The 15,123-nt window shown below is 43.4% G+C and overlaps 1 protein-coding gene across 2 annotated transcripts in view; it reads left to right on the top strand.

Moving 5' to 3' along the window:
- Window positions 1-6,069: 6,069 nt before the first annotated feature.
- LOC147698087 (acetylserotonin O-methyltransferase-like) overlaps window positions 6,070-15,123 on the top strand; it is an 828,469-nt gene continuing 819,415 nt past the window's right edge. The window contains exon 1 of one of the 2 annotated variants that reach the window (XM_086934762.1): window positions 6,070-6,217. In XM_086934762.1, the coding sequence (XP_086790888.1) occupies window positions 6,146-6,217 (72 nt within the window). In that variant the 5' untranslated portion in view covers window positions 6,070-6,145. The remainder of the gene's footprint in view (window positions 6,218-15,123) is intronic. The other variant, XM_086934763.1, reaches the window with a different exon arrangement.

Genomic DNA, 15,123 nt, shown 5'->3' on the forward strand with positions numbered 1-15,123 from the left:
TTAACATCAGGGGAACATAGAGCGTTAAAAGATCTAAGCGAAGACCAAGATATAATAATAAAAGCCTCAGTTAAAGGTGGAAACATTGTTATTCAAAATTGTGAGAGCTGCATAAAAGAAGCCAATAGACAAGTAGGGAACAAAGATCATTTTGAAAAACTGAAAACTAATCCAGTGATGAATATCACCAGAAAATACTGAATGAATACATTTATTTATAAAGCGCTACGTTCACTCCAAGGAGCATCTTGGCGCTGTAAAACAAAGTATCGAAAACAGAAACAGGAATGAAAGTGGACAAAATGAAGAGATTGACCGAGAGTTCCTATCTAGTGTCACATAAGCGAGAACAGGGTACTGTCTGGGACAGCGAACATACAAGTTTTTAGGAGCTTCCTGAAGAGGTGTTCAGATTTTGCTAGTCTCAGCTGTGATGGTAGACTGTTCCAGGCTCTTGTTACTAGAACCGCTAAAGTTTTGCCTCCTTTTGTTTTCAGTCTGTAGCTGGGAACGGCTGGGATTTTGCTGCTTTGTAAATGATTGTTAATACTTTAAACAGAATTCTTTTATGAATCGGTAGCCAGTGTAATCTTTGGAGTGCTTTTGTAGCGGAAGATCCTCTTGGTAACCTAAGTACCAGCCTGGCCGCTGTGTTCTGTACTACCTGTAGTCTTTTTACCATCAGTTTATTTGCTCCTGCATACAGGCTGTTGCAGTAGTCTAATCTAGAAAGAATTAAGGCCACGGCAACTGTTTTTCTTGCATTTAAGGGTAATAGGTCCAAAAACTTCCTCAAGATTTGTATTGCATGGAAGCACATGCCAGCCACTGTTAGCGATTGGCTGTGAAATGATAGGGAATGATCGAACTTGATCCCTAAGTTACGTGCAGTGTCTGCAGTATTCGGCGGTGGAACCATGTTTTCAGGCCACCACAAACTAGGAGCAAAGAGGTTTCTTTTCCCAAAACTCATGATTTCAGTCTTTTGGCTGTTACATTTTAGATGGTTAAGATTCATCCAATTCATGACAGCCGTCAAGCAGTTCTTCGGATGATGAAGAGTTTTTATCAAGGGTAAGGATGATCTGGGTGTCATCGGCATAGGTAATAGCTTCGACTGGTGGATACTGTGGGAGATTTGTATGCGGAGGGGGTGCTGGTCCCCTTTGAGACCCTTGTTGCTGACCCAGGCCTCCCAGCAGGACAGTTTCTCCTACATGCAGCACTCATACGCACTCTGACACAGGCTTGGGGAGACCTCTCCGGAGAGCTGCCGACTCATTTGCTGGTGCAATATTTGCACGTAATGGGGATTGGCTCCCATGTGATACACTGGCTTGCGCAGGCACTTCTTACCCATACACAGTTTTCTTCCCAGCCTTTATGAGACAAGTGGACGGAGGACAGGGGACGGGAGTTTACGGACAAGGAGTGGGCAGTGGTGCTGGCTGGCGCCACGACCATCCCGTGCAACTCCCGCTTCAGACACATCCAGTTTTATATTATACACCGTGCATATTTGTCCCCCAACAAGATTAATCGATATTTCAAAATCATGACGTCTGCATGCCCGAAATGTGCGCTTGCAGCTGCAGATCTTTTGCACATGCTCTGGTCATGCCCCTTTCTGCGAACCTATTGGCGTGCAGTGACAGCCTCCCTAGTGGACAGTGTAGGTGGGGAGCTACAACACACATGGGAAGCGTGCATCTTGGGCCTCTACAAAAGGACAACACAGACAAGGGTTCCCTATAGGTTTTGTGAACTTGGGCTAATCACGGCAAAAAGAATAATTACTAAACGTTGGAAATGCAGCGGGCCTCCACAAGCGGCACACTGGTGCAGTTCTTTTGACATCACTCTCAAGGGGTATAGGGGGAATAGGACGATAGGGCAGCCCCCCACTCAATACTCTGTTACAAAAAAGCCCCACCTAGTCCTCCAACATCAATAGGTTGACTATATGGGACATCAGGGTTCTATTAAACTTTATTAATACCCTTACTGCAATTTGCACATTCTATCCCAAGGTCACAATGTTTAAACCAAAGAAAGGTTGCACAGGTCACCCCCACATAGTGCACAAATGAAAGTGTGAGAAAACAGAGAGAGTACCTCACGGACGTAACACTCGAGGGGGTTCCCGACTAGTGATTGCCGCTATACCCACTTTTCATCATAGGCAACTCTCTCTGTATGTGAAGAACAAAACACAGCAAAGCATGACAGTGTAATAAGTGAGAATAGAAAAACCAAAACAAACAGTGTACATAAATAAGTACTCCTGTGTATATTAGTGTATAAACATACACCAAAAAACCCCCACCAAAAAATGAAAAATAAAATTATATAAAATCAGAGAAGTTGTGCTGGCTGTGTGAACTTTATTCCGTGCTGCAAAACTTCTCATTAAAAATGGTTAAATGTTATCATTATACACGATTTGGAAATGGACCGACATGTTTCATTGCTCCTGTGTGAGCAATTTCGTCAGGGTGAAATATGGGGTCACTATTCTCAGCCTTCACTTAGTTGAAGCACCTGTGCAAACAATGAATAAAAGTGGAGCGCACCAGATGTTGAGTAGTACCAATCACATAGGGCATTGTGGGCGCCCAATTAGCAGACACTCAAATGGCACACAAACATGTATTACCTTGAGCCTGCCAAGTCTTTGCATACCAGCAGGCGTCTGGACTTCGTGTCAAATGATCACGTGTCCGCAACCGTCTCGACCAATCTCGAGCCAATCTATGTAAAAAATCAGTACATGATGTTACAAGGAATCCCCTTTGAAATTCGTGCTCTGCGCACCACTGTCATGCCTCCCACACTCTGAAGCTTAGCGTTCTGGCATTAATGCCCATCAGAACAGGTGCCCGATGTTGTCACGAGCGGGCACCTGTAAAATTGTTAAGTGCATGGTTACAGAGTTTCACACACTTCACAACTCAGCCATGCCTTCCGGATTAAAAGCCCGTAGTGGACAGTAACTGATGCCCTTTTTAATTACGTTCACACGTTCTGCTAAAATTGCGATGCCCTGGTATCACACACACTATCTCAATGCGTATTTAAAAGCCACAATGCTCCCATAACTTCCCCCATTATCCTTACTCAAGCCGCGTCCCTCCGGCGCTTCCGACAATCCTCGGATTGTGCCGGTAGCAAGGACCGGACATAGCGTTCAGCGGGAGGCCATGCCCCCCACGTAACGTACGGCGGCCATCTTAGAGTGGTGGTGGCCAAAAGCACAGTCAGTGCACCTAAACTGTCCAATGTTACCAAGGACGTATGCTCCCAAAAGTTTTGTAATTCACAATTTTCGGAGTTATTTATAATCATAGTGGGAACAACCCGTAAAAGGTGCTGGAAGGATGTTTATATATTGCGGACAAGATCTTTTATTCCGGCGCACCCTGTGGCTAAGTAGTAGTATTAGTGGCCAGTAACCCACAAGATGCAACTGACAGATATAATGCTGTCCGTAACGTTTGCTCACATATGATTGTGCTTAGTATTGGTCTGCACCCCCTAACTTGTGTTTAATCAGATTAGAGACAGCATCTAGGAGGTGTTAAACAATGCAGAGATGATATCCCATCGAGGCGCCCCATTTTACAAGATGGTGTGATACTTTCTATGATGTTTTTCGGAGTTGACTACAGTCATCATTGTAAATACAGAAGATCTACAGGCTAGAGTGTATATTGTAGCGGCACACTTGGCATACAACAGGTTTACAAGAGGATTGGTGTTTCTACCTCATTGATAAATTACACCTATGACCAATCAGCGCTTACTGATTTTGTTCCACTCAATATTTTCATTGAGGCCCTCTTGGTCCGCCTTCTCAGAATAGATCCACTTCGCTCCCTTCCTGGCCAGAATCATTTCCAGATTGTCTGTCTCTCCTACCACCTTCTCAAGAACTGTCCACTTCAGGTCTCCCTGATCATGCCCCTTCTCGATAAAGTGTTGTACCAGTCTTGTTGTCAATTTTTTGGCTCTGACTGTGCTTAGGTGTTCCTGAATACGGACCTTAACCTTGCGGGTTGTAAGCCCAATGTAGTGCAACCCACAACTACATGTTAGCCTATAAATCAAGTGCGTCGTGTTGCAATTGCTGAATTTGTTGAGGTACCAAATTCTGCCATTGCGCAACCTGATTTCTTTTGTTGCCTCGGTCAATCGACACACTGAACAATTCCCACAGGGATAGTGTCCTGCAGGGATGGTGCTAACCTGTGTGGTACTGCTTAAACCGCGAGTATGGACCAGTTTGTCACGGAGGTTCGTTGCCCTCTTAAACGCAAAGCACGGGGCTGGCATCTTGTTGGTAGGAGTGTCCAAAATAGACCAATTTCTCCTGATGACTTGTCTTATCTTGGCAGATAGGGGATCATAAGACGTGACCGCGGGTAGGCATATCTGTTTAGGTTTGTTATTATGCTTCAAAAGTGCTTCCCGAGGTGTGTTCAATGCTCTTCTACGGGCATGTTTGATCACCAAGTGCCTCCCCGTGACTGTCGCTGCATTGGCAGCACGCCCTGACTTTGGACAGAGGGCATTTGAGCACCTTAGAGATGGCCAGTTAGCCCTGGGGACTATTGGGTTTGTAGGGCGCAAGTTCCTAATGTCATTTTTATAGGTGCTAGGAAATGTAATGTTTATAGTATGTTTTATGCACCTTCATTTATACTTCTAGATGTGTGTTTATGATTATTAGGTTTTACCTATTGTCTTATGTTTTATTTTTTTCTACTTGGTCTAGGTTTGATTTATTCCCTACTGCAGTTTGTGCTAATAAGTTTATTTCCTAATGCAAGTTATGTTTAGAAGTTGTGGTCTACTATATTTAGACTTATAAGGTTGGAGCAGAATGGAGTTCTCTTCCTATGTGATACTGTACATGTTATGATTTATGTTTCAGTTGACGCTGAGTATAGTGTCTGCCAGTGAAAACTGGCTGTGTTCTAAGTTCATATATATTCTTACTTTTACTATTTTTTACCAAGTTCTAATTTTGACAGTGGCCCAGGTGGCCCTGTCATGTGTAAATAATCCCCTGTAAATATTGCCCGTGCCAGTTAGCACAATGTATATTGTGTGATTACTAGCTGATGTGTTTTATTATAATACAAAGGCTATTTTTATATATAACCTTGTGTGGTATTCTTTTTGTGGTGTGCCTAGTGTGTTGTTACTGTGTGTGTTGTGCAAATGCTTTACACATCGCCACCGAGATAAGCCTAACTGCTCGTGCCAAGCTACCAAGGGGGTGAGCAAGGGTTATCTTTGGGGTGTAACTCCCTTTCCCTGACTGGAGTGGTGGTCTCTGCCTGGCTTTGACGCAAGCCTTAGCCAACCAGAGATCCCCAGTTCTAACATTCATAACTCCTTCAATCAGAGGTATTCTGACACGACAACAGGCTAATTATCAAATCCACCTCCTTGCGTTTAAATGGGCACTGAATCAAGGAGAAAGTAAATTAATTAATGACTCAAGTTGCACTATTATTCGATGTAGGCTTTTTTGTAGAGGCCTTAGTAATAAGCAGTAATAAGCAACACTTAATTCAAGAAAAAAATTGACTTTTGTTATGGCTGTACTTTACCTAATCTACTTAGAATATGTACATTGTGCAGTTTGTTATGAGTTAGATTTTTGTCCTGAAATGAACTATCTAGACACACAGGCATGTAAAGGCCATTCCGTGATAAAACCACACAGTGGCTCACGCTTTTACTAGTCGTACTCTGTGCTGAAGGGCAAATTACACAATGAGCTGTGAGCGAGCTGCACCGTCCTGTCAGAACGGGTCAGTAGGCTGTGTTGACTGAGTGATGCGCGTGTTGCATATTACGATCGTGCCTGGGATTACATTTTTACAATTTCGTAAACGGCTCAATGAGCATCAGTTAGAATAATTATAGTTTGAGTTCTAAGTTGTGTAAGAATGTTCAATATCATTTATTGAACAAACTCGCTCTGTTAGTTCAAATAAAACGAAAGGGCGTGGTCCAATCACCGAGTATTAAAGGTGTAACGTGAGCTTTCTGCCCGAAGACCTCGCCCATGAGTTATTAAAGATTTACTCGATACATAGAACGATCAGACACGTGCGAGCGTGTCACGGACATCATGAGCTCTTCCGAGGACCTGCAGTATCCCAGGCTGCTGCTCCAATACAGAGATGGATTCCTTGCCTCTAAGGTACGAAGCTTTCGTTTCTGCCGAAGTAAATCCAACATAGCTATTTACTTTATAAATGATTTCGAATCAATATTGTCAGAAAGGAGAACTATTGACAAAACAGCGAAAGGGGATACATCTTTTAGGATGGGCATATGTAGATTATAAAGCAAAAGTAACAAGTGAAGCTTATTCGCCCTTCCCGTTTCTGAATAACAGCATTTCTCCACCCTGGGTATGCCCCCTTTCCGATGGGCCAAATCACGTCCTCTCAGTCTCCCTATTTTCCCAAGAGATAGTTTGTTTTCTCCTGAGTCTGCTCACTGTTTACCCAAACCGAATCCATTTATGATGTAGACACACGATTGGTTGTGTTTTGGTTTTGAACTTCTATTTTTACCATAAGAACCGAGGAGCATATTATCAAGCAGGGCAATAGGCAATTATCGCCGCTTTAGCAGCCGTTTTCGGACGCTAAGGGGCGATAATTCTATTGCCCTATTAGCAAGCTGTCGCTAACTGATGTTAGCGACAGCTTTTAGGCGATAGCGAGCGGTCTGGGGCCCCCTTTGCCTGTCAGTGATGTTTATCGCTAATGACATGCAAAGTGGGCGTACCGAACCAGCTAGCGAATGAAAGCAGTCGCTAATATCGCTATCGCCTATTAGCAAGGCAGGCGTAGCGATGGAAATATTCGCGCTAAGCGTGAATATCTCCAAATACTAACACCTGCTCAGACCAGTTCTTAGCCATGTTATCCAATGGGATGTGGATAACATGGCTAAGAGCATTTTGTCGCTAATGCGTGAATATCACTGTATTCTCAGCGATATTCACGCATTTCACCGCTATCGCTGGATATTTTAGCACAATGTAGAAAAACGTTGCTAATAGCATGTTTTCTCCGCTAACATATCCAGCGATAGGCAGCAATAAAAAAAATGCGCTGAGCGCATTTTGCGATAAATATCATTATTCCTTGGTAATATGCCCCCTTGTTTTATGACAAACTTAAGAGACTGTAACATTGAAGGTTTTCCGCAGAGGGATTTCAGCCTTAAGGTCAAGTATGCTAACATTTGCAGGGAAACAGTAGAAACCTGGGGCATATGTACAAAGAAATGTAGGAACGCGGAGCTGCACCACATTTGGAAGCGCCCGATATTTCCCAAACGCAGAGATGCGCCATATTTCTAACAATACGGCGCACCCCTGTGTTTTCACAAGCGCTGGTACTAAAATTAGCTGCCCAGTGCCACAGCAGGCACTCTTGCACCAAAGTGTAAGGGTGCTTGCATTGCAGGGAATGATTGTTTATGTGCAGGAAAGTGTCTCTTTTTGTGCATAAACAATCAATGATGGTGATGTGTTACTTCTATGTGCGCTGCAGGATGCAGCACACATAGAAGTAGCAAATCGTCATTATTTAATAATTGTTTATGTGCAGAAAGGGACAACTTCCTGCACATAAACAACCATTGATGGCTTTTTGCTCACTCTCTGTGGGCTGCCGAATGCAGCACACATATAAAAAGCAAAAGCAAAACCATGGAAAAATAAAAGCCTTTCTCCTCATGCGCCATTCTAGCGCCTGTTCTTGCATGGCGTTAGTTTTTGGCACTGCCACAGATTTCCACCTCCTTGTAAATCTAGGGCGGCACAAAAAAGGAATGGGTGTTGCGGTGGAAGCTCACAGAAACACTCATTGCATGTCCCTTTTTCGCTAAGTCATGTGTGTAAAGGAGCCTTATTTACAAGGCAGTGTTAAGCAACAAAAAGTGGTTTAACATTGTTTTATAAATATGGATAAGGGCATAACGCCACCAGAACGTCAATAAAAGTGACATTATGGTGGCAACAACCAATTATAAATATGCCCCATAATATATACGTGAACTGAATGTGCCTATATACGTTTAAAGTGAGCACAAGCTCCAACCTTTTAATGAACACCACAGGGCATAAGGTATTATAGTAAATGCGAACATATCATTTTATATTAAAATAGACCAGTAACCTAAAAGTCCACAGTTGCAATTCAAAATTACTGCTTTATACTCAGTACTACTGCTGGACTCCAGGGGGGCATATTTACAAGGGGATATCGCCACCAGAACATCACTTTTAGTGATGTTCTGGTGGCGTTATGCCCTTCTCCATATTTACAAAGTGGCGTTAAGCCACTTTTTGTGGCTTTGTGTCACTTTGTATATAAGGCCCCTTTACATGCATCACTTAGCATGAAAGGGGCATGCAGTGTGTGTTGCTGTGAAGTAGGTGTAAATCTGTGGCAGCTCCAAAAACTAACGTCATACAAGAACAGGCATTAGAACGACACTAAAGAAGAAATGCTTTAACTTCTCCTCATAGAAAGAGCAAAAATCCATTAAAGATTGTTTTAGTGCAGTAAGATGTCCCTGCCTGCACATGAACAGTCATTAAACAATGTCAATTTGCTACTTCTGTAGGTGCTGCTTTCTACAGCACACTTGAAAATAACAAATCGCCATTATGGATTGTTTATATCCAGGAAGGGACACCTTCCTGACAATAAACAATTGTTCCCTGCAGGTGCCTGTGTTGGTGCTAGGCAACTAAGTTAACACCAGTTGAGGGGAAACACAGGTGTGCTCTGTATCTTTATAAATACTGTGCATCCTTGCATTTTGGAAATGTCAGAGTTCAGAGCTGCCAATTTGCTCGCAGCTCCGCACTCTGGCATCTCTTGTACATATGACCCTAGAAAGCAATGCCAGTGAAGTTCTTAAATATATCCCATATGTCAAGGTCATTAGGAGGCTAGTAAGTTGAGCATTTGAAGGTATCTACAGGAAATAGACATTTGTAAAGTCCCATCCATTTAATGACAATCCTGGTGATCTCACTGTTTGCTTCTCTTCACACCCACAGGCCGCACATCTGTTCTTTGATTATTCCCTGGTTATTGTTTTATTTTGTTATTTGTTCCATGGCAGACTGTAGAGTCCAAACGGCCTCTGCAAGGAAAGAACTGCTGTGCAGTATCTTAAGGGCACTTTGGGGCAGGATAGATAGACAGAGCAAAAGTGGACAGGCAGTTGGGAAAGTGTGCTGTCTTCATAGTCACTGGTGGTAGGGTTGCACGTTGTGCTGCTGCAACCTCGAAATAGCCATGTAGGAGGTCAGAAAGTGAATGAGCAATAAAGATGCCTTTAGATTTTGTTGTTACTCCATTTGCTGCGAGTTCAAGGACAAAAGGTGTTCATTAACCCCTTCCATGCTGATGACGAACCCCAGCCGTCATGCACTACGATGCTCGTGTGCTGATGACGGCTGGGGTTCGTCACGGCCCGCCCCTGTTCGTGTTGTTTACAGCACACCAGGGGAATCGCGGCCGCATGGAAGGGGGTAAGGCTAAGTCTTCTGACAAATACCTGCTTATTTGGAAACTGATGTTTACTCATATTTCTCTGACTGCAAAACTAGATGATTATGTAAATGTGACCTGGTTGACAATCTTTCTGGGGCACAGGAAGTGAAAGGTACAACTGTAGGATGTCCGTTTTATTTTCCAAATCAGAACAATATTTAAATGTCTGTCAATTAACTATTCGCATATTTCAATATCGAAACGCTGTTGACCCCCTGTTGAAAATCCTTCCACTTGTACATACTGCCCTGGATTTCGATGTCTGTTTTGTGTGATATATCGTGTATAGTCACATTACGCACCCTTGTCACTTATGTGAGCACCTGTAACTATGAATATGCATACTATGAATAAATATTTATCTGTTGCCTTTTGAATCTTGCTCCCAGAACTGATTTGTTCAATTGACTAAATAACACTTTACCTTGTGTCACTGGACCTACTTAGGCCACCCTGAACCACTGTACTTACCATAAAGATGCACATTTGACGGCCATTTCAACACAAAATGTGGTGTTGTAAATGACAGTGTGCTACCTCACCAGTGATCCAAAATGCACCACAGGCTATAAACCATAACCTTACCATGCTCCGAATTGGGCATGGCATATTTGCAATACTTTAGTTTTTTTGTGTGATGCTTGTATTTTCCACAATCCCTATGACTTCAGTGATATAACATTAATGGCAGCACCCCCACTCTGACATTTCTAACAACACCTTTGGCTGTCTTGTTGGAGAATTGACTTTTTGTGGGAAAGTAGACAGTGAGAGAAAGCTGACAGGCTAAAAACAAAGTGGGCAGACTCGGGGGAGAATGAGCAGATGAAGAGAAACAGACAGGCTGAGGATAAAGCCGATAGACTCGGGGAGGATGGATAAACTAGTTACACAGCAGGTAGACTCGGGACAAATGTTGGGACTGGGAGAAGTGGCAGGAGGAGGTAAAGTGGTCAGACTTGCTGAAGAATGGGCAAACCAGTAAAAAACTGTTAAAATGGCACACTGTGGAAAAGAGTGCAGGGAAATGAGAAATTGGTAGACTTTGGGGTGAACCACCAAAGTGGTATTAAAAAGGCAGACTTGGAGAAAGGCTAAAAACACAATGTGCAGTCCCCTCCTTAGAACCACTAACTGTCAAAATAGAGCTGGAAGGTAGGAATGTGAGAAGGAGAACAAACAAGGTGAAGTTCAGAGGTGTAGAACAATTGGAGAGGAGGAAAAGAACCACAGGGCGTAAGGCCAGGCAAAGAAGGCCAGGAAGACCAGGAGGAAGAAAAGAATGGACCACGATTGCCAATACGTTTACCTTCAGGAGGACAGCATCACCAGTAAGACTATGAACATCATCAAAAGTAGTATTAGGTGTGAGAAGTTGGCCTGGCATATGCTGTCCACTATTCTAGTGGGCACCTTGCACTAGTCCAAACCACCCTTATTGATGGTAGGTTAAAGACAACCGTAATAGAAAGCTATCCTAGTGGTAGCTGTGGAGAGCAGCCTTCAAAGTAAGTCTTGGAGGAATGTAAAGCAGCTTGTTTTATCAGTCTATAATCTCAAGAATGACCAAATGAAAGGAGAACCACACCAGGTATATATATAAAATATATGTATTTATTCTAAACACATCCCTCTAGTCCCTTTATGAGGCAGGTGAAGCTTGACTCTTCAGCCAAGAGGACCAGGAGGTGTTGATGACATCCAGGATCTGGAATGGAACTGTCCCACAAAGGATGTTGACTGCTGTGGTGTTGGTTTCCAGATTGGACCCAATAAGCCTTGGCAACAGCAACCCACACAGGAATCAAAGAAATGCTTCGATGTGGACCAGCAAGGTCCGAGGGTCTCACCACTTGGTAGGAAGTCAGGTCACATCTGTAGCAACTAGAAAAGCCCAAGGAAAATGAAAATGGCTTTGTGGTGACCCACCAGTTGACGGACCGGTGATCGCAAATGAGCCACAAGCTGAAATGCAAGAAGTGGGCTCACAGAACACACAATCTTCAGTGCAGCTGGTGCTCCCGGCTTGGGCTACAAGTAACCCAAAGCATAACTTCAGGAAAGATCGAGAAGTCAATGCACTAGCAAATGTGCACAGTGTCCAGGTGTTTGGGTTCCACATCACTCGTGAGGGCTGCGGGTCTCAGTTTTGCTGGGGACTCGGGTCGACCTTTGGAAGTCTGGAAGTCTTCTTCCTGGACTGCAAATACTTCAGAGTCCAGCGGGAGCTTCGGAGATGCAGACCAGCAAATGCTTTGTTGGTGCCTGCTTGAGGAGGGGAGTCCCTCCTTGACCCCAAGGGAGATTCTTCCGTCCTCTAGTCTTTAGTAGAGCGTCGAAGTTCCAGGATTCAGTTTCAGAGTTTCGTTCCAGGTGTAATCTAAAGCCCTGTTGCTAGGGGTCACTTAATTATACTAAGAAATGGGATTGGACATACTCTCGGGACCCACCTATGGGAGGGTCTGGAAAGAGGGGTGGTTACACCCATTTCCTTGTCCAGTTTCATGCCAGAGCAGGGGCTGGTAGCCCCTGCAACCTGTTTGAACTGGGCTATGCACAGGGACACCAAATGTGCCCCCAGTGCAGACTTTCAAAGCACTCATGGAGTGCACCCACCCAGCCCTAATACACTAAAGCCTGTCTGGGAGGTGGTTACTCCTCCCTGTGACAGGAAACCTATTGTCCAGGCCTCCCCTGCCAGAGTTTCGGTCATTAGCAAGAGGCCAGACTTGTGTCTGTGGCTGCAGCATCCATTTTGTGATGCCAGGGCTCTTTTAAACTATTACCGTTTAGACCAGTGTGTGCATGCCTCTCCCTCTAGAAGGATGGAATTCTACCCCCAATGCCAGGACTGGTGGGGCGTATAGGATTCCAAGGTGTTTGACACCAAACACAACATGTTTCCATGCAATCATTCAAAGTTAGCATTTACCGCAAGGTTATGATGCACTTAAGAATATATGGTCTGCCTGCAACACAGAACAGCCTCAGAGAATAGATTTGAAAGCAGCAGAGGGGTCCAGCTCATGCATGGGCACCCTCTCACACAAAACCAAGTACTCTGCCTTCAGGATTGGTAAGGCCTGCCAAAGTGACTGATAGGCTTATATGTGTCAGTGATTAAAGGTAGATATAGGTAACCTATATCTTAGTAAGGGGTGAATGCACCACCTTATCCAGGCTGCAGTAGCAGTCCCGTGGTGTAATTTTGGAAGGCTTCCACGGGGTGGCATAATACATGCTTCTGCCCCTGGTAGGCCTCCGGGGTACCTATGCCCTTAGTACCTGTGGTACCATATACTAGGGACTCACAAGGGTACCCCAGTAACCGAACTGGAGTGTATCTAAAGTACATGCAATCATTTTAGAGAGAAAGCAGCTAGGCTGGGGTCCTGGTTAGCAGGGCCCCAACCAGACTAAAGTTGAAAAACAGTGAAACACCAGCAAAAAGTGGGGGTAACCATAGTAAGCAGCTCTCCTACATTAGGAAGTCCAGGAGTACCAGGAACACCATGAACACCAGAAGAACACGGCTAATAAGGACCAGGAGGACCTGCAGGAGTGGTAAAACGAGGAGGGAAGTTTTTTAACTTCTAAAATGAGATTAGTAAATGTGAAAAAAGAATTTTAACTAACACAAACACCAAATTGAAGCACTTGTGACCATTAAAATCCTTAGTACATATGGCCGTTTTCTGTAAATAATTGAGTGGACAGTGCCCATGGTTGTCTCTTCAAAAGAGTGATCAATTGAAAACAAATGCTGAAACCTTATTTTTTAAGTGAATAATTAACCTTGATGTTCTTTTGTACTTGGGCAATCCTGTTCTACTGATGCAGTGTGTGTATAGTATTTTTGTGAAGCTCCAAATGAATACATTTCCTATGATTAACTAAATGCAAAACAAAGGTCACATTCCTGTTCAGTGAAACAGGAATTTGCAAAGTGTGGATAAAAATGCACCAGGAACACAAGGTCATACACTGGAGCAGTCAACTTCCAGTTCTTTTCCACATCTACATCTCACCTGTATGAATGTTGATTCAGCCCTTAGAGCCCTGGGTAAACAAGGGCAGATGCCACAGTCTTTCATGTCTGCACAGAGTAGAAGTAGGAGTTAGCAAACTATTTTTTTCCTCAGCTGGGCTGCCCATCTCCATCCTAAAAGGAACAAAATGACATGCCTGCGGAGTCAAAGGACTACTACTTTTCTCTATGAAGCTTCAACAAGTCCAGTAATCCAAATCTGCATCTTAAAACAAGTATCCATTATTTATTTACAATTTTCCAGTCACTTGGTGATAACTGACTCACTAATTCCAGGCAAACATTCCTCTTTAAGGCATGCCCAGATGGGCATAATATATGGGCTTTGGTTGCTTCTTACAGTCCTTTGGTGTGACTCTTTGTATTATAGGTAGGTACTTTACGGGTGATGTTTATATTGACTTTGGACATGTTTCAGTGGGCTTTTATTTCTCATGTTCATGGTAGTTAGTGTGACTATCTGCATTATTGATTCATTGATTCCAAGCAGGTTTACCATTATTGAGCATGCTTAATTTTTGTTTGGTTCCATAGCACATAGTAGATGCATCTCTCATTCACTTCACTCAAGGATGTGTGACTACACAATCATAGCAACATGATACAAACAACCAATTCCCTCCTAGGTCACATAGAATCCACTTTCTCTCGCATCCAAGGATTAGCACTTTATAAAAATTCTTCCACTCCTTTTGCTTCACTACAAGCTATGAGCAGATATCCCATAGAAATAGAAGCACTACTTTAGTCTACACACATGAAAATAAAACACTTCCCCCAGATAAGTCATACCAGAAACTCAAACTGTTTCATCAAACGACACCACAAAGTATCATGATAACTGCCTGAAAAAGTGCTGCTGAGATCTTTCAGAGCTATGAATGACTACATGAATGCAGATGTATTTCCATACAATTTTAAACCAGCATGATGACTGCCCCATCACCCTTGGCCTAGCTCTGATATAGTACGTTAACACAGATACAAAAAACACATCTAGACTCTTGCATCCAATCCAAAAACAGCAATCTTTGTATTCTGCTCTAGAAAATGTTGAATTATTGAAAGCCAGAAGTGTTAACATAGCCAGGAATCTAGTAATATGTGTTGTTAAAGAATGTAAACTTGTGCCAGTGGCTTCAAAGTAGGGCCTGTTTCTTTCTAGTACAATGATATAGCAACAGCAAATACCATGAACATGCGCAAATTATTTGCCATCCAATGATGCTCTAATAACATGTATGAGGATGCAGCAGTACTCTACAGTACTCTAGGACTCCAGGTACATGTGCAATGCAATTCTAGCCCCCTGCATGAAGACACAGTAGTACTAAAACAGATCCACTTGAGTTTAAGCAGAAATTCAACAGCACGCACCAAAGCACACTGTGCTCTAGCAGTCCCTGCTAAAGTACAAGGTACTCAAATTGCCAATTTGAGGGCAAAACAATGCTCCAGCAGCTCACTTGG

This window comes from Lissotriton vulgaris, chromosome 8 (genome assembly GCF_964263255.1).
Source record: "Lissotriton vulgaris chromosome 8, aLisVul1.2, whole genome shotgun sequence".
Taxonomy (NCBI): domain Eukaryota; kingdom Metazoa; phylum Chordata; class Amphibia; order Caudata; family Salamandridae; genus Lissotriton; species Lissotriton vulgaris.